General features: G+C 39.2%; 4 protein-coding genes across 4 annotated transcripts in view; 1 reads left to right on the forward strand and 3 right to left on the reverse strand.

The window, feature by feature from the left end:
• LOC145499609 (uncharacterized) overlaps positions 1-850 on the reverse strand; it is a 4,106-nt gene extending 3,256 nt beyond the window's left edge. The window contains exons 1-3 of the mRNA XM_081479139.1: positions 827-850; positions 227-419; positions 1-21 (exon numbers count right to left, since the gene is read on the reverse strand). The exon at positions 1-21 is cut by the window's left edge and continues 95 nt beyond it. Coding sequence (XP_081335265.1) covers positions 1-21; positions 227-419; positions 827-850 — 238 coding nt within the window. The remainder of the gene's footprint in view (positions 22-226; positions 420-826) is intronic.
• Positions 851-6,739: 5,889 nt separating this feature from the next.
• Positions 6,740-7,748, forward strand: LOC145500000 (uncharacterized). The gene has a single exon (XM_081479513.1). It carries the CDS (start codon positions 6,743-6,745, stop codon positions 7,523-7,525), a length of 783 nt encoding a protein of 260 aa, XP_081335639.1. The 5' UTR covers positions 6,740-6,742; the 3' UTR covers positions 7,526-7,748.
• Positions 7,749-11,045: 3,297 nt separating this feature from the next.
• Positions 11,046-13,682, reverse strand: LOC145501200 (uncharacterized). The gene is made up of 4 exons (XM_081480718.1): positions 13,151-13,682; positions 12,663-12,855; positions 12,323-12,450; positions 11,046-11,394 (listed from the first exon to the last, which is right to left on the reverse strand). The coding sequence occupies exons 1-4, from the start codon at positions 13,172-13,174 to the stop codon at positions 11,194-11,196; spliced, it is 546 nt and encodes a 181-aa protein (XP_081336844.1). The 5' UTR covers positions 13,175-13,682; the 3' UTR covers positions 11,046-11,193.
• Positions 13,683-19,620: 5,938 nt separating this feature from the next.
• LOC145499859 (uncharacterized) lies at positions 19,621-21,626 on the reverse strand. Its single transcript, XM_081479387.1, has 4 exons — positions 21,603-21,626; positions 21,115-21,307; positions 20,762-20,889; positions 19,621-19,827 (listed from the first exon to the last, which is right to left on the reverse strand). The coding sequence occupies exons 1-4, from the start codon at positions 21,624-21,626 to the stop codon at positions 19,621-19,623; spliced, it is 552 nt and encodes a 183-aa protein (XP_081335513.1).
• Positions 21,627-24,079: the final 2,453 nt, after the last annotated feature.

Genomic DNA, 24,079 nt, shown 5'->3' on the forward strand with positions numbered 1-24,079 from the left:
TGGTATCCTCAATCGTAAATTCTTTGAAATATAAAATACACTATCAAGGAAACCTCTGAAATCAATTTCAGTTAAAATTATAATTAAACAAGACTCAATAGCACGCAATCAAAAAAGGCAGCTCAGCTGCATCACTGAGAAAGCAATAATCTCCTTAAATTTGGGACCTTAAGTAATCACATTATAGTATACACTGTGGCGTAACGTAATTTTGACTGAGACTTACTAGTTGTTAAGCTCTTTGTAGATGTACCATCGCATCTTGCCTGGGTTGCACCTCCAACAAAGTGAATCTGTAAAAGATTACCAGCTTGACAGTCGTCTTCTTTTCTTAAAAATGACTGAAGGCTGATAGCTGTTGCAGTTCTCCGTCCGTTTGGCCTGGCTTCCACAGGGACCAGTAAACACATAACTGCAGCCTGTATATGTCCAATTATAGCATGGTCATTCATTGATTAATACATCGATAAATGTCGTTTGTTAAAATTGAACACGAATTATAGAACTTTGTGCTCGTCATATTTTTTTGTCTCGCAGTCCTTTGAAATACGCTCTTGAACGTCCGAAAACTCTATCCGAAACTACCCTTCGGAAACCCGCGTTTCAATCTGGCATTTCAACTCCTGCAAGCAGCAAACATTGTACAGGGCATACCGTATATTTAAAGTTCTGAAAGTTTACATGCCCTAATGGATCATTAAAACGACGCTTAACAAAAAAGAGAGAACTTCAACGAGGGCAAAACACAAAACATAAGACCTTTTAAATTTAAACTTTCAGAATCATAAAATCTAAGATTCTGGTAACGTTAGCCAATATTCCTTACTAAAAAAGTGTATGTGAAATCCATTTAGCCTGATCTATGTCCAGTGATTTCTTTCAGATGAATAACTATAAAATGTTTCAGAGCTACGGCTTTCTTTTATACCATGGTTCATTTAATTTTATTTGCACTATATAATTCATAAAAAATGAATGGAATTTGTTCGACAGCGGACCTGATTCTAAAAAGCATTACGTAATGATGTCAGGTATTTTTCTTTCAGCTACGGTCAGTTGAGATCAGGTTGTTCATATAACCGGTATTTCAAGGGGAGCAGTTAAGTTTCGATGGAAGTTTTAAGAACAAACAAACTTCCGCTGAGGTAGATCGTATTAAGAAGCAATATAAGATCGATTAATCGGTTCAATTAGCTAAACACCCAACAATTTGCATGGAAAAAATTGAGATCGTAAGGGCCCCAAAAAGGTTTAAATCGACTGATTTTCTTTCACGTCAACCTCATTGAGACCCTCATTGAATACAGCTCGTTCCATGCAAAAGGTCGCATCGGACAGAATTAATTCACTCCCTATGAAGTATGTTGCTTTAGCATGCAAAAGCATTCATTGCAAAGATCTGTTTACTCTGTAAGGTACACAGATTGACCCACCCCCCCCCCCTTCCACCTCTTCCTTCCCCATTCAATGTTGAACCCTTCTGATATAAGGACTACTCGTGCAGTACGCTTGAGAGCTCATCGTTGCCGGGAATTGAGGGGAATCGAAGTACGGAAGATATTTGGCAAATGTACCAACACTTTCGGCAACTTTACCGCAGTAATGTTCTTCAATGCATGTCACGCACAACACGTATGGTCTCACCCCCCCCCCCCCCCCAAGAATATTGTTCATAACATATTATCTACGTGCTCATTCAAAAACGCGTTTTTTCCCCTTCATGCGTGAGTATGATTCGGTAAATTAATTTATGCGAAAATGTGGTCAACGAAGTGTCAATTTTGCAAGTTCCTACCATAGTTTTGCTCTTACTCATCCGTGAGCAGAAGATGTTTCTAATCCTATTAATGCTGGGGGGTTACACTGGCGTTAACTAACAGGAAATGTTTATCTCGTAAACTAGCGAAAAGATGATTTGTATGATGTTTGTCAAGTTGCTTTTAACAAGAACATTTATTTGCATTCTCACCCGGTTTCTATATGCAAACAAACAGAAATTCGATCATGTTTTTACCCCGGCAATCATGATGGCAAGGTTAGGCGTAATACCGTCCAATATACAAGGTCTTCCTGTATTTTTCAAAACAGTGTCTCAAAGACTGAGAGGAACCGCTAGTACCGGGCGCTCTCAACGCTTCCCGAACATTTTAGGCTCTACGTCCTGCCGACTCCTCTACCCTTCGCCGGGCATCGATGAGTTTACAGTGAAAGCTTTTCAAAACAATTCATCAAGTATCCTTCATTATTTTGAAGAACTATTCTTTCATAAGAGATTGAATTTGATAGAACTGATATTGAGTACCATTTGAGTTACCCTTGTGGTTTTTCAGGAAACAGTGGAGTAGTCAAATCCACCCACATTCTATTGCTAATTTGATAATGATGTCAAGATGGCACCGAAAAGTGCTATTTTTAGCGTTGATGTTAATTGAAAACCTTTAGTGGGCGGTAATTTGTGATAATGGGTAATCACTAATTGGTATAAATATTCTTATTTAAATTTATCTTTCATTCTGTGTTGTTTATATAATAACCTTAAACGGCGGCTGCATTTGGTCGGAGGTACTTTTCCTAAATTAGAGGTTTGGGGGTTTGCGTGTCCGGCTTTGATGCACGTGGGATATCGATCCATTGTTTATGTATTTTGCTGTAATCTTATTAATGTCAATTAAAACATATCTTGGGCCTGGCTGATCCACGGCCACGTGCTCATGCCTGAAAACCTTTGTGTGCGTTCGGTTGTGTAGTGAAGGCAAAATCGTGTGTTTATTATAATATTGTAGCGTGACGAAAACAAGAAATCCAAAATAAATTATATATCTGCCCTTTTCGAGCCTTTACTCGGGTTCTAATTATCCGTATATCCTACCGTACGGCCCGCTAAAATTTAAAGCTGTTTTTGTTGCCAAAATGTTTTGTGATTTATTGCCAAGTGTCCTTAACTTTTTAAGCAAGTAATAGTTTAAAACTTTCTTTTACTTCTAGAATTGTCTACTGAAGTCTGCTAACGACTTAAGAGTCACTTATTAAACAACGATTTCAAAATGCAAAATGTCGAATGTTCTTTGGTTAACTTCCTCATGTAGTCTTTCTATCATACATGAAGGTTCAGCAACTTTCATTTTCATTTTCGACAAACTGGGACTTTGATTGAGCCGCCGGCGCTAAATTACAAAGCTAAACAGAAAACGTTCCTCAGACAGTAGAGAAAACGAGCTGAAAGTATCCGCATGGGCTTATGTTCTATTAGTTTACGGATTCACTACTTTTCAAAAGCTATACTTTTACCATCAGAAAGAGGAAAGGTCAATTGAACAGTATTTTATTCTTGCCATTGCTTTATTTTTCCTTTTTTATCATATGGGTATTTCCGATATGACACTTATAGAAGGCGTCAAATAAATTTTCAATGGATTTCAGACTTTGGAAGAACTCCCAAAACGCAAATTTCGAAAACATCTGCTCAGGATCGTACTGTTCTCTGAGACTCCTGAGAGAGACTCCCACTCCAACACATACCTCTTAATAACTGAGTTCGAGGGCCGTGCTGTAAGTTACGGACGGAGTTTTCTCCCCATCGATTTATATGGCCTAAGCGCGAACGCGCGGGCCATAAATCGAAGGAGAACAACGAGGATCCGTAACTTACAGTACGGACCGAGTAAACGATGTTAGTAAGATATTTATTATATCTCTACTGTGTGTCTGACGGGTTCGGGAACGATTTCTATTCACACGGAACTGCTTCAAATTTCTGACGCACCTCGAAAGCTAAACGAGTCAAATTGAAATCGTTGCTAAGTGACTCTTAAGTCGTTAGCAGGTTTTAGTGCACAAATCAGAAGTAAAGGAGAGTTTTAAACTTTTACTTGCTAAAAACGTTAAGAACACTTGGCGATAAATCGCGAAACATTTTGGCAACAAAAACAGCTTTAAATTTGACGGGCTGTACAGCAGAGTACGGACCGCTAAACTGACCAATCACAGAGCTCGCACTAACTGAGAGATATAATAAAAGTGTCCTATTGTAAACTTCCCACGACAATATTAATTAGGATAAGTTCTTTAATAGATATAATCGCTGCGATCGATACAAAAATGTTCAGCGATCGTTACGATACTATGGAAAGCACTATCCAGCGACATTGTGCTGCGTCGGCTGAGGAGAGTCAATAAAGGTGATCTGGAAAAGAAGACAAATCGAGCATTAGCTATCGTCTACCGTTTTTAAAATAGTAACATCAAGCGACTGACTCGAACATCACCCTTTCTATGAACCTGCGATCAAGTCAATTTTTCATGCTATTGATCCTTTCCACAAGGTCGTATGATCGCCGGTCGATTTAAGTGTCACTATAAAACCGGGTGCTCTAATCAGTTGAGCGTGAGTCTTTTTGACCATCGAGTCTAAGGTCGCGCCACACCGTACGCCGGAGAAATTTGGAAAGTCTGCTCATTTTGGATTTGTGTTTCAGGAAACTCGTCATCGGTTTCGAAAAGATCCTTTTTCAAACTGTTTTCCATCCACATGCACTAAAACGAAAAGTCGGCGTTTTCACTGGGCGTTTTCAAATTCCTCCGGTTTGAAGAACCTTTTCGAAAAGCTCCGTTTTCGTGAAGGATTAGTGTTGACTGTAGGCCAAACCGTAGAAATAAAGCTGCGTTTTCAAATTTCAAAGTGTGGCCCGCCTTTACTCAGAGCACTAACTTACTCACGCCTTAGGATTTATGTTCACCGCCAACCGTTTGATTGACAGCACCTCAAAACAGTGCACTCGTCGGAAGATAATAGCAGGTCTTGAATGGGCGGTTACGTAACATATCAAACACGAAAGACCGCGTTTGAGGACTTTCGGAGAGGTGAAAATACGACACGTAGCGGAGCGGAGGTGTTTGGAGGCCAAACACTGTCTTTAATAAGTCCAAGGGAATATATTTTCTATATATATATTTCTTTTGCTGTGTGATATTCTCTGTATTATGCATGCGTAAACAACGCGCGCGCGTAAACAACTGCGAATTTCCAATCACAAAATTCAATCCTTGAAATTTTGTTTAAGCGTAAAGTGGAAACCGTTGGAAACTGTTTTCCGCGTTTATTTCAGTTAGAATTCTACTGAAACAATTAGATTATTCACTTTCGATTTCTATGCGGTGATAGTTGATGAGGCCGAAGGCAGAAGGCCTCATCAACTATCACCTCATAGAAATTTCTGGCTAATAATCTAATTGCATGTTAAATAGTGTCTGCGCGAGATCGTACCACTTGATCAGTTTTGGCAAATGACGATGTAGGAAAATTTAGCGGTGAACTGTATAAACAATACCAGACGAAGATAAGCAAGGCCGATTAAACAGTAATCAGACTTGCTTATCTTCCTCTGTTATTCATTCAACTTATAGCTGATAAGATCTTCTACAGCTAGAGGATCCGGTACTTCTATTTCGCCACGGTGGTCCTTACAAAAATTTAAGTTCGTCTTATATAAACAATAGCTTCCATTTGGCGCGGCAATGTGCTAGGATATTTGTCAGCGGACATTATATGTTCCGAGAAGCGAACAGTTTTCCGAGAACGTAGCTCGAGGAAAACTGTGAGCTTCGAGGAACAGATAATGCAACCTTGTGCCCGGGCTCTCACTTCTCTGCCTCCCTTGGTCGTTGGAAGAAAGACCCTGGTTGCGGCTGGTCACTTGACCACCTGTGTGGGTAGACTCAAGAATAATTTTTTTCGATCTCAAATGAAGCGAAAGAAAGGCGATCACTGGTCATCGCTATGTTAAACGACACACGGGCAAATACACCTTTAAAATTCTCCAGTCTTATCCTAAGGTTCACACAGGTCAAACGAAATATATCTACATATATCCAGCGTATTGGCTCCAAGAGGTAACACTGTTTTGCTGTTTCATGTTTCCTGAATTAACCTCACGGCACGTTGGTCGCTATATAAAACGGTGTTTTATTTACCATTTTGCAAAATATAATTCTTGACTAAGGAACCGCGTTTAGGCATGTGTCTAAATATAAACTTACATAAACCTGATGCAAATGAAATATAAGTGCAGGCCTACTCAACAAAACTGTAAATCATTTTACATTGCTGTAAATCAAATGCAAGTCTGAACTACAAGCTGAGAAATTTCTAAAATGTGATTGGCTAAGACCAGTAGTATTTAAGCCAAATTTGAAATACTTACATGTAAAAAATTACAGCCAGTTTCCATGGTAACTGAAAAATTATTGTTTCTAATTTTAAAACAATGGCGGATAGATTTCCCGATTGTGACGCGAAAGAACTACAACAATTTAAGGAAAATGCAGAAAATTCGAACACAAAGAAAAGCACTAAGACCTGGCTTACTGTTTGGACCACATGGGCTGAAGAAAAAGGATACAGTCCAGATATTGTAAGCCACGAAGCCAAGGAACTTGACGAGATGCTTCAGAAGTTTTTCGCCGAGGTGAGAAAGAAGGATGGTTCAGACTACGAGCCAGACAGTTTGCGGGTAATGATAGCGTCCCCGGACCGTCATTTAAAGGATGCAGGCAGCAGCCCATTGCCAAGGACAGAGAGTTTGTCAACAGTCGCAAAGTACTCGAAGGGAAAGCTCGCTTCCTCCGTGAACAGGGCTACGGCAAACGTCCCTGTGCATCAAAAGCACTAACCACTGAAGATGAAGAGCTGTTGTGGTCCAAAGGGCTCCTTGGCAGCCAGTCTCCGAAGTCCCTAATAACCACAATGTGGTTTCTTTTGACGCAGCATTCCGGATTACGAGGCTGTCAGGAACACCATGACATGTATGTCGAAGATTTTTCATTCACCAAAGACGACAATGGCGTCGAGTACATCACGTACGAAGAAAATCCCGCAAAAACGCGTCAGGGCGGCCTTCGCAAAAAAAGAAGAGTGGTTCAGCCGAAAATGTTTGCAACTGGTGGGCCAAGATGTCCAGTCAAGCTTCTAAAGACGTTCCTGTCACACAGACCCGAGGAAATGAAAAACAGTGGGCCATTTTACCTCGCGGTGATTGAGCGCCCTAAGTCTCAAGTGTGGTATAAGCGACAGAGAATGGGGATCCACAGCATTAATTCCTTCATGAAATCTATGGCTCTTCAGGGCGAGATTGAAGGTAAACGGCTCACAAACCACAGTGCACGCAAAACGCTGGTGAAGAAACTCAAAGCTGCCAACCAACCTCGCTCCGCAATTATTGGCGTCACTGGCCATACAAACGAGCGCTCTTTAGCCGCCTACGAGGAAGGCGATGAGAATGAACAACGGCTGATTTCCTCAATCATAAGCTCTGACGGTCAGGCAAGCACGTCCAACCAACGCCGTCCTCTTCAGAATGTTGGCCTTTCCTCTGATGTGGAAAACACGCTAATGATGAATGAAGAGCGGTTGACTACAATCAACAATTTCCACGGCTGTCAAGTGACCATCAACTACCAGCTTAGCAAGAAGTTTCCCGAGCCGAGGTGCAGTGTTCCACAGGCAGAATCGATTGCAGATGATTGTTAAACTTTGATTGATGAGCCTATTAAAAACTTTCACTCTTTAGAACTGAGATTTACAGACATTCGAGTACAGTTTCATCACAGTTGTGTGATGTGTGACCATATGTGATGTTTAAGCGATCACATGTTTAACCACATGTCATTGTAAAGCCATTCAACTGCGCGTGACTAAACAAAAATATGTGTGTTATATGAAATGCAAAATTTCTTTGCCTTGTAGTATAAACAAAAACTAGCTGGGTTTCTTCGGGGTATTTGGGATAAATACCGGCTCGTGATATTTCAAAACTCCCCAAATATCACTCGCCCCGGCGGCTCGTGATATTTTGGTGAATTTTGAAATATCACTCGCGGTATTTATCCCAAATACCCCTAGAAACCGTGCTATTTCCTATACTAATTGGCCGTGTAACAGAAACACTTTTTAACATCCAAACAGTACCGCATAAAGAAGAAAATAAATTACCTCCAAATACAAAGATTCAAGAGACTGATCGACTGGTTTCACTTCGATTCGGTACGAGACGTTTTAAATGTGCGAACCGTCGAAAAGTTAGAGCTCCATTCGGCTGCTGAATTTCTTTGTGAACGAAAGTCAGTCAGCTCGAGGTTTTCAAACCCACAGAGTTTGCGGCAATCAAACACTCTGCCACCCTCCCGCCCAACAGATTTTTTTACCACCCAGATTCTGGGTGGTCACATGACCAGCCGCAACCAAGGGTCTTTCTTGCAACGACCAAGGGAGGAAGAAGAGCGAGAGAGCCTGGGAACGAGGTTGCATATAATGTCCAAGGACAAATATCCGAGCATATTTTCGCGCCAAATCTGATTGCACTCTTATTAGTAGAATTTTACTTGTAGGTAAATATTCTGTATATGGTGATAATTTTATAGTTTTGGCAGAAAACATGTTCGCATGTTCGTTCACATGGACGTTGAACTGTGTAACAAGTTCACGGAAATAAATCAACAGTGCTAAACAACCACGAGGGAAGTTTACCCCGCTTCCTCTTTTGATAGAGTAATTTTACTTCTTACCCACCCTCCTTAATAAGTAATTTTTCACTATGTATCCTCCCACCCGGCCAAATTATTGTAGTACTGGCAAGAATTATAAATTAAAAAATCATAAACACTACTAAATAATACGCATGTTGATTTTATTAAACAATTTTGTTCCAAACAAAAACTAAGGAGTTAACGGAGAAGTAAACTCGTCAAAATCTATGCTCATAAAGACCGGGTATCCAAACCTCCCCAAGGGCTGTGATTTTCTTTGTTTTAACTTGATGAATTATCAATAAGTTTGATGACCTATTTTCTCAAAACGATATTATGAATCTGATTACTATGAACTTTTGCTTCAAGCTTATATTAATTTATTTATCTTTAACAATTATTCGCCGAAGGTTTAATACAATTACTCAGGTGACTATAGAAATACCTAAGTAAAGGATCGATCGAAAAATGTTAAATTTTATTTCTTATTGTCATCCGTCAACTAACAACTACAGGTACAGATCCCATAGTTTAATACATCATATTGGTCAAAACGGTTTTTTTTTCGCCCATTTTAAAACGTCCGGCCTCTAAGAAAAAGCAAAAGGGAGGCTAAAATTGTCTCAAAGTCAGTGGTAAATTCGGTTTGTTGTTGAAACCATCCTGTCAGATAAATAGAGTAAATAACTAAAGAGTTGCGAAAATTTAATAGTTGCTTTGATTTACTCGTGTATATCGACATAAGCGACATTTTCAAGTAAATTTAAAAAGGTTTCTTTGTTATATTTAGCACTATTTTCACATCTTACCTTTGAAAAGTGTCAGTCCAAACTTTCAGCTGTATTTTTGGTGTTTCTCGGAATAGCATTTTCTTTCCTTATCTTACCGTAGTTTCTCGGTCATAAGGCGCACTCGGCTATAAGACGCACCCCAAACTTGGCAACTTAATCATGCAAAGTTCCCAAACTGAAAATTATGTGAAAATACTCGGTTATAAGACGCACCAAGAAATGAAGAGATCATAAAGATAAAATTTTATTCTCTTGGCACAATTAGCACGCGAACTCTCTATAAACGTGAACAAATTTCAACAAAAGTGAAAAAGTCACACATTTAATGATATACACGAAGACAAAAGCTAAAAGTTCGCACCTCTAATGATAAACTTGAGTGTAAACAAACAACGCATACACGTTAATTTCAGCTTTCCTGCTCAGGAAACATATTTCGTTTTTTATAAAGATTCTAATAAATATTCAACGATCCGAGTTGGTATTATAAAAACATCAACAAGCCGAACTTAAACACAGTTGCAAAACTTACTGATACGTTCTCATCGTAAACAGTCAAATCTCAATCGTAAATATGCCAAGCTCTCGCCGTCATTCGTATGACCTCAACTTCAAGTTGAAAATCGTTGCAGAGGCCGAGGCGGTAAACAACAACCGTGAAATCGCTCGTGAATACGGCATTTCAGAATCCATGGTTAGGAAATGGCGTAACCAACAACACGTTTTGTTTTCCGGCGAGCTGCGGATGACAGCAAAGCGTGCATCTATGGGACGCTTCCGACCGAAGTATGCTGAGATGGATCAGCAATTAGCCGACTGGTTCAGCGATCAGTGAAGTCAAGGTAAGCATTGTTGAGTTTATTTTTCCATTTCCAGTAATCTGGAGTAATGTGCTTGTCACTGATGATCCATAAATCTGTTTATGTTCATTGTATTTGATCAAGGAACAGACCAAAGAGCTCTCCTCGTGTGGGATTCATTCCGTGGGCATGGCAAACGCCGTGAAAGATCTTCTGGCGAGGCGAAACGTAGAAGTCGCAGTTATTCCTGGTGGACTTACGCCCGTGTTGCAGCCCCTGGACAAGTGTATCAACAAACCTTTTAAGACCAAGGTGCGATCCCAATACCAGACTTGGATGGGGAACGGTCCGTTCACTTACACTCCGTCGGGGAAGAAGCGTGCGCCGAGCAAAGAACTGGTTTTGCAGTGGATCCAAAAGGCATGGCAAGAGATACCCGCTGATTTGATCGCGAACTCATTCAAGTGCTGTGGAATATCAAATGCTCTGGACGGCACCGAGGACGAAGCTGTGTGGGACGAAGAAGAAGCTGGAGACGAGGAAGCAGATGATGAACTGGAGAACGAGTTTGACACGGATAGCGAGGAGGAAGATTAGACATCAATAAATTTCAAAACAACAACAACGGCTCTTTTCAGAGCCACCCGGTTCTTTTCAGAACCACCAAATCTTAAAAAAGTCAATGACCAATGTTTAGTGTCTTTTGTCTAGTTTTAACTGTAAGTTCCGGTAAAATTGCTGTCGTTAGATTTTTTTGCGCGAAAATATTCGGCTATAAGGCGCACCCCAATTTTGGCAAAAACTTCCCAAGAAAAAACAGATTTTCCTCGAAAAAACCGTGCGCCTTATAACCGAGAAACTACGGTAATTTCTTTTTCAGAGACATTGAGAAAGCGCGAGGCGACCATTTTGAAAATTAGAGGGGGGGGTGAAAGTATAGCAGAATATAACGCCATTCTCGACCAATGAGAGCGCGAGAATTTCTATAATCATCTGAGTAATTATACTTATTATATTTATTTATTCTCTGATTCATTGATTCAATGAGCGATCGGTCGCGACCGATCGTTTGATTAATTGATTCATGATCTCCATCTAAATTTACAGCGCCTATCACCGATGTTGGCGCAGATTAGAGACAATCCATCATCAGTGCACTTTTTACTTACTCCAAGGTACAAATTAGTGTTCTTAGCTAGCGTTTGTTTATAATATCTATAAGGTGGTTGCCTTTCTTCATCAAACAGGAACGCATCAGCAGTTGAAGAGTTACATCGTTCATTCTGTGAAAGAAAACAAAAACTCAATAAACATTTCCCTCAGAGAAAACTCTCATTTTACTTAGCTAAACATACGTTTACTTGTTGCCAACAAGAGCCTATGGTGGTCTTTTGTTGTTGCCAACGAATATTGTCATTTATTATATAGACACGGGTGTTTTACTGGAAAGAGCACCACTCATAAAATTCATACGCACTACACCCGGAACCCGAGTGACTTATTTTCCACGTTCTCACTATATTTTACCGCTCGAAAATAAAATTGTTATCTTCCCGCCGCTGTGGAATTATTCCAAAAGCGCGCGTTGGATATGAGATAATAGAAAGCCAACGAGGCTCGTCGCCGAGTTGACTATAATCCTCTTATATCCAACAAGCGCGAGTGCAATAATTGTTTCATTAAAAGCGCCCCTAAAATATAGAAAACTAAACTAAAATGAATATAAAAACGCCCCAAAATTAAAAATACTTATGCGTAGGCTTATCACACTGATATTTGTACCGTATGGTATAATTACTCATATTCCATGATGGCTAAGTCAATGAAAACGCTTCAGTTGCATTATCCAATGATCCAGTTTTAAATAATATCACATATAGACTTCTGATATTTCACAGCTGATATTTGTGCAATGTTTCAGCCAAATTGACTTTTCTTGAACACTGTTGTTTAGTTGCATAGATCGCTCGCACCAAAATAACGGCAAAATCGAAACGGTTTCGTTTGAGCGAAGAACGTTCACAAACTCAGGGATTTCAGATTAGTTGGAAAGAAAGACACTGTTCAAACTTCAACTTTGTAATGTATGTCCAATAAATTTAGCCGTGTTACCTGACGGTCCGCTACGGCACTCAGTAGAGCTATAATATCAGAAAAAAATGTTTATAAAATACACTTGCCAATAGACGCTAAGAAATAGTTTTAACTCACCATAAAAGTGACCGTCGGCGTGACCGTCGCCCGGTCAATGACCTTCAGCGCATAGTACCGTGTGTTACCGCCTTGTTTATCAGTGTATTGAATACATTTCTTTCCTCTGGTATCCTCAATCGTAAATTCTTTGAAATACAAAGTACACTATTAGGGAACACTTCTGAAAACAATTTCAGTTAAAATTATAACAAAACAAGACTCAATAGTATGCAATCAAAACAAGGCAGCTCAGCTGCATGAGAAAGCAACAATCTCCGTACGTAAATTTTGGACCTTAAGCAATAACACGACACACTGGGGGCGGGGGGGAGGTGATGTAGTTTTGACTGAGACTTACTAGTTGTTAAGCTCTTTGTAGATGTACCATCGCATTTTGCCTGGGTTCTACCTCCATCAAAGTGAATCTGTAAAAGATTACCGGCTTGACAGTCGTCTACTTTTCTTAAAAATGACTGAAGGCTGATGGCTGTTGCAGTTCTCCGTCTGTTTGGCCTGGCTTCCACAGGGACCAGTAAGCACATAACTGCAGCCTACATGCGGATGAGGAAGTGATATCTTCAATTTTAACCTGGTCATTGACTATTAATAAGTCGTGACACCGTGTTGTCGTTAAAATTTCAGAAGAATTAAAAATCTTTGATGTCACGTCTCCATGATATTTTTTCTAAAACAACGTAACATGCCCTAATGGATAATAAACAGGACTTTTAGCAAAAAAGAAAGAAACTTAACGAGGGTGAAATACAAAAGATTAGACATTTTAAAGTTAAACTTTTATGAGTTATAAAATCTAAGATTGGAAGAACCTTAGCCATTATTCCTTACTAGAAAAGTATATGTGAAATCCATTTAGCCTGCTCTCTGTCCAATTATTACTTTCAGATGAATAACTATGAAATGTTTCAGAGCTGGGGCTTTCTTTTATATCACGGTTCATTTAATTTTATTTGCACTGCATAATTCATAAAAACTGAAAGGAATTTGTTCCATCGAGCCCCTGATTCGAAAAAGCATTACATACTGATATCAAGTATTTTTGTACGAGAGGAACGGCACAGTGAGTGGGGGCTTTTTAAGAAAAGAAAAAAACGTAGCTAAAAAGTAAAGCAATATGGCACTTCAGTTGTCAGAAACCCCTCCCCCCTCCCACATACCCCTTGTTGTAAATTTTTAAACCCTCTTTCTGACTCAGTTAAGATATAAACCATTGTGACATAACCACTGCTCACTGATCTTTTGGTCTCTTAGTCAAAGAAATTGAACTTAACTAGTCCTGATACTGATAAATAAGTTATCAGTGGAACAATTAGATCAGCACGAATCAAGTGGAACAAACGCTATCAAATACTGACCTAAACGTGAAGGTGACGACTCCCGTCTAGACATGCGGAAGATTTTAGGCGTGGAAATTATGCGGAAAATTACTTAGTCTTAATTGAAAGTTTCCTACTAAATACTTGCTTTGTGAACAGTGCCATGTAAGTGTGGGTGCATGTCACTGCAAAGTGTGTCTGTTGCGTTGTCTGTAACAGTTAAAAATATCTTTTTCTACCTCCGAAATATAACAACTCCTTTAAACGGTATTTCAATAGGAGCAGGTGAACATCCAGTAACTTGTAGTTGGCTCGGCCACGATCGACTAAAAGCAAGACTCTGAACTGGTCTCGTAGTTTGAAAATTTAAGTTTAAGTTACGATGGAAGTTCTAAGAACAAACAAACTTCCGCTGAAGTAGATCGTATTAAGAAGCAATATAGGATTACTTTCCAATTAGCTAAACACCCAACAATTATCCGGGGGAGGAACTTTCGGAGGGTATATCCCACCCTTTAGGGCCAAAATTGAGGTCTAAAGGACCAGAAAAATGTTTAATTCGACTGATTCTCTTTCAGCCTCAGCTCCCGCCATCCGCTTCTACCACGGATGGTTTGATACTGTATCGCTCAACGAAGTCGGAACATCTGATTTACATTTCCTTGACACTGACTTGTTTACTATTTCATCATTCCGTTTTATTGCATATTCACCAGATTTGTTAGCAATAACTGGATCTCGACCATCAAAAGGAATTAATCGTTAACACCTTTGATACCAAGGGAACATATCAATTGCGATCAAGAGAATATCTCTTGTTGAGTTTTATTGATTAAGATTGAAGTATTCAATTAAAAGAATAATAACTTAAGTCGCTGTGAGTCTACATCATTTTAACACACGTGTGTAAACCCTCAGTTACTTTTTATACTACTATCATTTGTTTGCCAAATTAAATGGGGACGTTTGGCGGGAACCATGAGTAATTGTCCGTATAAATGGAGAGACTTTAGGACCCTTTAGGTTACATCGACGGCATAAGATGATACGCAGAGAATTTTTTTGCCGGCACCAAGTTTCAGTTGCATATATGTTACTATATATCTTTGTTCAAGAGGTCATTCGCTTGAATATCCATCATGAAAACATTGACATGTTGTCTTGAAATGTCACCCCAACAGCAATCTACGACTGAGGAACGCTATTGACTGTATTGATAACCAACGACTGAGATTCTTAGCACAAGAGGTGTGACTGCTTCGCAATTGTGACACATCGGACAGTTTATTTGCCGAAAACAGATACCTTGACTGTGTTTTGTTTCCCTTGGCCATGTTTTGTTTTTCTCAAACATTCAAATTCAATATTCTATTCCAGTGCATTTTAAAAGAACCGAGCACCTATTTAACCTTGAAATAGCGACTATTTGAAAAGGGTTAAAATGTGTTGAAATTGAAGAGGGTCTGAATGGGGGAGTCCACGTGTTGGTTGTCGGTTAAAATTTCCTTACTTTGCTGGTTGTCGGTTAACATTTTCGACCTTTCTCGGTTGTCGGAAAGAACTCAGTTAATTTTTTCTCGCTATTCGGTAATTTTTTTCCCTCGTTTGTCAGTAGGCAGTAATATTTTTCGCCCTTTGTCGCCAGTCGGTTAACTCCATTCAGACCCTCATTGATCGAGTACGGCCCGTTCCATGCAAAAGGTCGCATCGGACAGGACGATTAGTTCACTCCCTATGACGTATGTTGCTTTACAATAACCTGTTTACTCTTTAAGGTGGAAAGACTGACCACCACCCCCCCCCGCCCCCTCCTTCCCCGTTTGACGTTGAACCCTTCTTAGATAAGGACTACTCGTGCAGTATGCTTGAGAGCACATCGTTGCCGGAAATTGAGCGAAATCGATGTACGGAAGATATTTGGCAAGTGTGCCAACACTTTCGGCAACTTTTCCAGTAGAAATGTCCTTCGTTACGTGTCACGCCAGATACGTTTAAACGTGACCATACAAAAGGTCGCACCCCTTAAGCATATTGATCATACCAAATTATCTACGGGCTCATTAAAAAACGCGTTTTTTCCACTTCATGCGCTGCGTGAATATGATTCGGTAAATTAATTTATGTCAAATTGTGGTCAACGAAGTGTCAAGTTTGCAAGTTCCTATCATAGCTGTGCTCTTAATCATCCGTAAGCAGAAGTTGTTCCTAATTCTATTAATGCTGGAGGGGGGGGGGTATACAACGGCGTTAATTAATCGTTGGGTTTTAACAGGAAATTGTTATCAAGTACACTTGCAAAATGATGATCAGTATGATGTTTCTCAAGTTGCAATCAACAAGAACATTTATTACATTCTCAGCCGGTTTCTATACAAACAAATATAAATTCAATCATGTTTTTACCCCGGCAATTATGACAGGAAGGTAGGGTGTAATACCGTTCAATATACAAGGTTTTCCTGTATTTTTCAAAACAGCGTCTAAAAATTAAAACTGAGAGGAACGGTTAGTAGCGGCTGCTCACAACGCTTTCTGAACATTTTAGGCTCTACGTCCTGTCGAATCCTCTGCCGTTCGCCGGTAATCGATGAGTTTACAGTGGAGCTTTTCAAAACAATTTGTCAAGTATCCTTCATTATTTTGAAGAGTTATTCTTCCATAAGAGTTTGAATTTGATAGAACTGATACTGAGTACCATTTGAGTTACCCGGCCCTTGCTGCTTTTCAGGAAACAGTGGTGTAGTCGCCTGCGCACACATTTTATTTCTAATTTGACAATGATGTCAAAATGACACCGAAACGTGCTTTCTTTAGCGTTGATGTTCATTGAAAAACTTCATCACTAATCGCTGCAAATAGTTTTATTTAATTTATTTTTCATTCTGTTGTTTCAATAATAACCGTAAACCTTCTAAGTCAGGGCGGCTGCATTTGGTCGGGGTACTTTTTCTTGGGTTTGCGTGTCCGGCTTTGGCTGACGCCAGATTTCAAAGCTAAATAGAAAACGGTTCTCAAACAATAGAGAAAACGGGCTGAAAATATCCAGAAGGGCTTGTGTTCTATTACCCTGCAAGCAGAGTCTCCTTCGATCTTCCTAGACAAATCTATTCGTTTGCGGATTAACTATTTTTCAAAAGCTATACTCAGTTTACCATCAGAAAGAAGAGAGGTCAATTAAACAGTATTTTATCTTCTTGCCATTGATTTGTTGTTCATTGTTTTTATTATATGGATATTTTCGATATGACATCCTAAAAAGCATGAAATAAATTTTCAAGGTCTAAGGTCAAAGTCTACGGTCTCGTCCACATTACAAAGAACAAATTTAAAAACGGTGTTTTCACTCTCAAAACGCCGGAGAAAATGAAAAACGAAACAATCACTGGTCATTTTGGATTTGTGCTCGAGGAAAACTCATCATCGTTTTCGAAAAGCTCCCTGTTCAAAATGTTTTCTGTCCCCAGTAAAATGAAAAGCCGGCATTTTCACCGGGCCTTTAAAATTCCTCCGGTTCAAAGAATGTTTTCGAAAAGCTCCGTTTCCGTGCCGAATTAATGTGGACAGTAGACTTAACTGTAGAAATAAAGCTGCATTTCTTCGCGAAGGTGTGGACAAAAGTATCTTTTCAAAGTGTGGCCCGCCACACTACATTCTCGTCCCAAGATGCCGCGCCGCTTTTGGTCAGCACCAAGAAAGGCGACCTCTGGCTTAGTCCAACACCGGGAGTTCGCGATTCACGGACTTCCCGTCACTCTGTGCATGCTCAGAGTCAAGTCTGATAAATCTGATTGGCTGAGAATACGAAACAATTATTCTGCGCATGCTCAGAAAATTGGACCTTCTCCGACAGAGGTCGCAATTCTAGATACTCGCTAAAAAGGAGCGCGGCCTCTGGGTAAGAGAATGAGAGAACTATTGTTAACTTAATCACAACTTAGGAGTTACGTTCACCGCCAACCGTTTGATTGGCAGCAGCTCAAAACAGCGCACGCGTCGAAAAACCTGCTGTCGTGGAAGATAATAGCAACCTTGAATGGGTGATTGCGTAACATATCAAACACGACATACCATGTTTGATTAGATTATTCATTTATTCACTCTCGATTTCTATATTACTAAAACAATTAGATTATTCACTCTCGATAGTAGATTCGGCCTTCGGCCTCATCAACTATTAACTCTAGCTCATAATCTAATTGTTAAATAGAACCCCTGCGAGATCGTACCACTGGATCAGTTTTGGCCAATGACGATGCAGGAAGAACTATTGGCTGATAGTATACGATAGCTCAGCCAATCAGATTGCATTCTTATTAGTAGAATTTTACTTGTACGTAAATATCTCGTATATAATGGTAATTTTGTATTTTATAATTGTCCTTGCAATTTTGTTAAAGCGTGGGAAGTGGAAACCGTTGGAAACCGTTTTCTGCGTTTAATTCAGTTAGAATTCTACTAAAACAATTAGATTATTCACTCTTGATTTCTATAAGGTAATAGTTGATTCGGCCTTCGGCCTCATCGACTATCACCTCAGAGAAATCTCCAGCTCATAATCTAATTGTTAAATAGTGCCCGTGCGAGATCGTACCACTTGATCGGTTTTGGCTAATGACGATGCAGGAAAATTTAGCAGTGAACTATTGGCTGATAGTGTACGATAGCTCAGCCAATCAGATTACATTCTTATTAGTAGAAGTTTACTTGCACGTAAATATTTTGTATATAATGGTAATTTCATAGTTTTGGCAGGGCAGTTCAAACAGACCAACTCATTTTACGTTCTCTGATCAACGTTCACATGCACGTTGAATGGTGTAACAAGTTCACGGAAATGAATCAACCGTGGTAAACAATGTTTTACCAAGAGGGAGGATTACCGCTAACTCTTTTGACTGAGTAATTTTACTTCCTACCCACCCCTTCTAAGTAAGTAATTTTTCATCATGTATCCCCCTCCCTACCAGCTAATTATTGTAGCACTGGCAAGAATTATAAATTAAAAGAACATAAACACTACCAAATAATACGCATGTTGATTTTATTAAGCAATTTGGTCCCAAACAAAATCTAAGGAGTAAACGGAGAAGTAAACTCTTCAAAATCTATGCTTATTAAGACCGGATATGCAAACCTAATTCACGGTTGTGATTTTCTTTGTTTTAACTTGATGAATCATTAATGATCATGACTTTGATAACCTACTTTTTCAAAACGATATCATGAATCTGATTACAATATTATGAATCTGTTTGTTTCAAGCCTATGTTAATTTATTTATCTTTAACAATTATTCGCCGAAGTTTTAATATAATTACTCAGGTGATTATGGAAATGCCTAAACAAAAGATCGATCGAAAAATGTTAAATTTTATTTCTTATTGTCACGCGTCAGCGACCAATCACACGCACAGATCACATAGTTTAATACATCACATCGTCAAAACGGCAAGTGTTTTTCGCGCATTTTAAAACGTTCGGCCTCTACGAAAAAGCAAAAAGGAGGCTAAAATTGTCTCAAAGTCAGTAGTACATTCGGTTTGTTGTTGAAACCATTCTGTTAGATAAATAAAGTAAATAACTAAAGTGTTGCGAAAATTTAATAGTTGTTTTGATTTGCTCGCGCATATCGACATAAGCGACATTTTCAAGTGAATTTAAAAAGGTTTCTTTGTTATATTTAGCACAATTTTCACATCTTATCTTTAAAAAGTGTCAGTCCAAACTTTCAGCTGTATTTTTGGTGTTTCTCGGAATAGCATTTTCTTTCCTTATCTTAATTTCATTTTCAGAGACTGAGAAAGCGTGAGGCGGCCATTTTGAAAATTAGAGGGTGGTGATTATAGCGGAATATGCCGCCATTCTCGAGCAACGAGAGCACGAGAATTTCTATAATCATCTGAGTAAATATACTAATTTTATTTATTTATTCTCTGATTCATTGATTCAATGAGCGATCGACCGATCGATTGATCAATTGATTCATGATCTCCATCTAAATTTACAGCGCCTATCACCGATGTTGGTGCAGATTAGAGACAATCTATCATCAGTGCAGGTGTTACTTACTCCTAGGTACAAATTAGTGTTCTTAGCAAGCGTTTTTTTATAATATCTATATCTATAGGGTGGTTGCCTTTCTTCATCAAACAGGAAAGCATCAGCAGTTGAAGAGTTACATCGCTCATTCTGTGAAAGAAAACAAAAACTCAATAAACATTTCGCTCAGAGAAAACTCTCATTTTACTTAGCTAAACATACGTTTACTTATTGGCAACAAGAGCCTATGGTGGTCTCGCGTTGTTGCCAACGAATATTATCATTTATTATAAAGACACAGGTGTTTTACTGGAAAAAGCACCACTCATAAAATTCATACGCACTCAGTGACATCCGGAATCCGAGCCACGTATTTTCCATTTTCTCACTATATTTTACCGCTCGAAAAAAAAATTGTTATCTTCCCGCCGCTGTGGAATTATTCCACAAACCCGCGTTGGAAATGAGATGATAAAAAGCCAACGAGGTTCGTTGCCGAGTTGACTATAGTCATCTGATATCCAATAAGCGCCAGTGGAATAATTGTTTTATTAAAAGCGCCCCTAAAATATAGAAAACTAAACTAAAATGAAAATAAAAACGCCCCAAAATTAAAAAATTCTTATGCGTACGCTTATCACACTGATATTTGTACCGTATAGTATAATTACTCATATTCCATGATGGCTAAGCCAATGAAAACGCTTGAGTTGCATTATCCAATGATGCAGTTTTAAATAATATCACATATAGACTTCCGATAATTTACAGCTGATATTGTGCAATGTTTCAGCCAAATTGACTTTTCTTGAACACTGTTGTTTAGTTTCATAGATCGCTCGCAGCAAAATAACGGCAAAATCGAAACGGTTTCGTTTGAGCGAAGAACGTCCACAAACTCAGGGATTTCAGATTAGTTGGAAAGAAAGACACTGTTCAAACTTCAACTTTGTAGTGGATGTCCAATAAATTTAGCCGTGTTACCTGACGGTCCGCTACGGCACTCAGTAGAACTATAATATCGGAAAAAATATGTAAACAAAATACACTTGCCAATAGACGCTTAGAAATAGTTTTAACTCACCATAAAAGTGACCGTCGGCGTGACCGCCGCCCTGTCAATGACCTTCAGCGCATAGTACCGTGTGTTACCGCCTTGTTTATCAGTGTATTGAATACATTTCTTTCCTCTGGTATCCTCAATCGTAAATTCTTTGAAATACAAAGTACACTATTAGGGAACACTTCTGAAAACAATTTCAGCTAAAATTATAACTAAACAAGACTCAATAGTATGCAATCAAAACAAGGCAGCTCAGCTGCATCAGAAAGCAACAATCTCCGTACGTAAATTTTGGACCTTAAGCAATAACACGACACACTGGGCGCGTGGGGGGAGGGGGGGGGGGAGGTGATGTAGTTTTGACTGAGACTTACTAGTTGTTAAGCTTTTTGTAGATGTACCATCGCATTTTGCCTGGGTTATACCTCCATCAAAGTGAATCTGTAAAAGATTACCGGCTTGACAGTCGTCTACTTTTCTTAAAAATGACTGAAGGCTGATAGCTGTTGCAGTTCTCCGTCTGTTTGGCCTGGCTTCCACAGGGACCAGTAAGCACATAACTGCAGCCTACATGCGGATGAGGAAGTGATATCTTCAATTGTAACCTGGTCATTGACTATTAATAAATCGTGACACCGTGTTGTCGTTAAAATTTCAGAAGAATTAAAAATCTTTGATGTCACGTCTCCATGATATTTTTTCTGAAACAACGTAACATGCCCTAATGGATAATAAAGAGGACATTTAGCAAAAAAGAAAGAAACTTAACGAGGGTAAAATATAAAAGACTAGACATTTTAAAGTTAAACTGCTATGAGTCATAAAATCTAAGATTGGAAGAACCTTAGCCAATATTCCTTACTAGAAAAGTATGCGTGAAATCCATTTAGCCTGCTCTCTCTCCAATTATTACTTTCAGATGAATAACTATGAAATGTTTCAGAGCTGGGGCTTTCTTTTATATCATGGTTCATTTGATTTTATTTGCACTGCATAATTCATAAAAAATGAAAGGAATTTGTTCCACCGAGCCCCTGATTCGAAAAAGCATTACATACTGATATCAAGTATTTTTGCACGAGAGGAACGGCACAATGGGTGGGGGCTTTTTAAGAAAAGAAAAAAACGGAGTTAAAAAGTAAAGCAATATGGCACTTCAGTTGTCTGAAACCTCTCCCCCCTCCCCCATACCCCTTGTTGTAAATTTTTAAACCCTCTTTCTGACTCAGTTAAGATATAAATCATTGTGACATAACCACTGCTCACTGATCTTTTCGTCTCTGAGTCAAAGAAATTGAACTTAACTAGTCCTGATACTGATAAATAAGTTATCAGTGGAACAATTAGATCAGCACGAATCAAGTGGAACAAATGCTATCAAATACTGACCTGAACGTGAACGTGACGATCCCCCGTCTAGACATGTGACAGATTTTAGGCGTGGAAATAATGCGGAAAATTACTTAGTCGTAACTGAAGGTTTACTAAACCCTTGTTTTGTGAACAGCGCCATGTAAGCGTGGGTGCATGTCACTGCAAAGTGTGTCTGTTGCGTTGTCTGTAACAGTTAAAAATATCTTTCTCTACCTCCGAAATATAACAACTCCTTTAAACGGTATTTCATTAGGAGCAGGTGAACATCCAGTAACTTGTAGTTGGCTCGGCCACGATCGACTAAAAGCAAGACTCTGAACTGGTCTCGTAGTTTGAAAATTTAAGTTAAAGTTACGATGGAAGTTCTAAGAACAAACTTCCGCTGAAGTAGATCGTATTAAGAAGCAATATAGGATTACTTTCCAATTAGCTAAATACCCAACAATTATCCGGGGGAGGAACTTTCGGAGGGTATATCCCACCCTTTAGGGCCAAAATTGAGGTCTAAAGGACCAGAAAAATGTTTAATTCGACTGATTCTCTTTCAGCGTCAGCTCCCGCCATCCGCTTCTACCACGGATGGTTTGATACTGTATCGCTCAAGGAAGTCGGAACATCTGATTTATATTTGCTTGACACTGACTTGTTTACTATTTCATCATTCCGTTTTATTGCCTATTCACCAGATTTGTTAGCAATAACTGGATCTCGACCATAAAAAGGAACTAACCGTTTACACCTTTGATACCAAGGGAACATATCAATTGCGATCAAGAGAATATCTCTTGTTGAGTTTTATTGATTAAGATTGAAGTATTCAATTAAAAGAATAATAACTTAAGTCGCTGTGAGTCTACATCATTTTAACGCACGTGTGTAAACCCTCAGTTATTTTTTATACTACTATCATTTGTTTGCCAAATTAAATGGGGACGTTTGGCGGGGACCATGAGTAATTGTCCGTATAAATGGAGAGACTTTAGGACCCTTTAGGTTACATCGACGGCATAAGATGATACGCAGAGAATTGTATGCCAGCACTAAGTTTTTATTGCATATGTTACTTTATATCTCGGTTCAAGAGGTCATTGGCTCGAATATCGATCATGAAAACATTGACATGTTGTCTTGAAATGTCACCCCAACAGCAATCTACGACTGAAGAACGCTACCGACACCCAACGACTGAGATTCTTAGCACGACAATCACTGAAACTCTTCGAGTCTTCTGGGGCTCCCCGACTGACGTCAGTAGAGGTCTATAGACTCAATGGTGTAGACTACAGCCGCTTCGCTTGCTCAGGCAAATCAAGACGCAAACTACAATCTACTGTGAAATTTACAGACACTATGATACCGACTGACGACTACAAACTTGTGTCTTTTGATGTAAAATAACTACTCACTAGTGTCATGTTCCACTTCAACTTAGCCTGTGTAGCGGGCGTTTCCAAAAGCACGCGCAGAGAACGAAATTGCGAACGAATGCGAAAAATAAGGACAGGCGCGCTGGTTTGCTCGCTCGCTTGCTCCCGCGTTTGTTCGACGTCTCCGCCTGGACAAGGAGAGGACACGTCTGCTATGCAGACTACTTCAACTGAAATCACAGCGCAACGTACTGTGACTACCATCTGAAGTAGAGCCTACTGTGAAACTATCGTTTCAAAACTATATTATTCCGACAGAAGACATCACGGACTTAGTGACCTTCTTTCAGTATAATGGTAAAATCAGTTTACACGGTACAGCCTTGGGGTCGCCGGTTTCCGTTGATGTTATTGTTGCTGTTGTTGTTGTTGTTGTTGTTATTGTTGTTGCAGGAATTGTGATTACAAAAACATCAGGGAACGCGCTACTCAGTTCCCTTGTTCCACCCGAAGATTATGATAATCAGTACAATAACGTATACGATAATAGGTCTATCTAACTTAAATATCAGCTGACTGTTTATTGTAATAAAGTACT

Source organism: Orbicella franksi, chromosome 10 (genome assembly GCF_964199315.1).
Source record: "Orbicella franksi chromosome 10, jaOrbFran1.1, whole genome shotgun sequence".
NCBI classification, from domain to species: Eukaryota; Metazoa; Cnidaria; class Anthozoa; order Scleractinia; family Merulinidae; genus Orbicella; species Orbicella franksi.

Coding starts and splice junctions, on each gene's coding strand:
- LOC145501200 (XM_081480718.1), bottom strand. CDS start 13,174: ATGGATTTCACATATACTTTTCTA. Junction 12,856..13,150: donor ATTTCACATATACTTTTCTA/GTAAGGAATAAT, acceptor ATCCGCATGTAG/GCTGCAGTTATGTGCTTACT. Junction 12,451..12,662: donor TACAAAGAGCTTAACAACTA/GTAAGTCTCAGT, acceptor TGTATTTCAAAG/AATTTACGATTGAGGATACC.
- LOC145499859 (XM_081479387.1), bottom strand. CDS start 21,626: ATGGATTTCACGCATACTTTTCTA. Junction 21,308..21,602: donor ATTTCACGCATACTTTTCTA/GTAAGGAATATT, acceptor ATCCGCATGTAG/GCTGCAGTTATGTGCTTACT. Junction 19,828..20,761: donor CGCCGACGGTCACTTTTATG/GTGAGTTAAAAC, acceptor TTTCTTTCACAG/AATGAGCGATGTAACTCTTC.
- LOC145500000 (XM_081479513.1), top strand. CDS start 6,743: ATGTGGTTTCTTTTGACGCAGCATTCCGGATTACGAGGCTGTCAGGAA.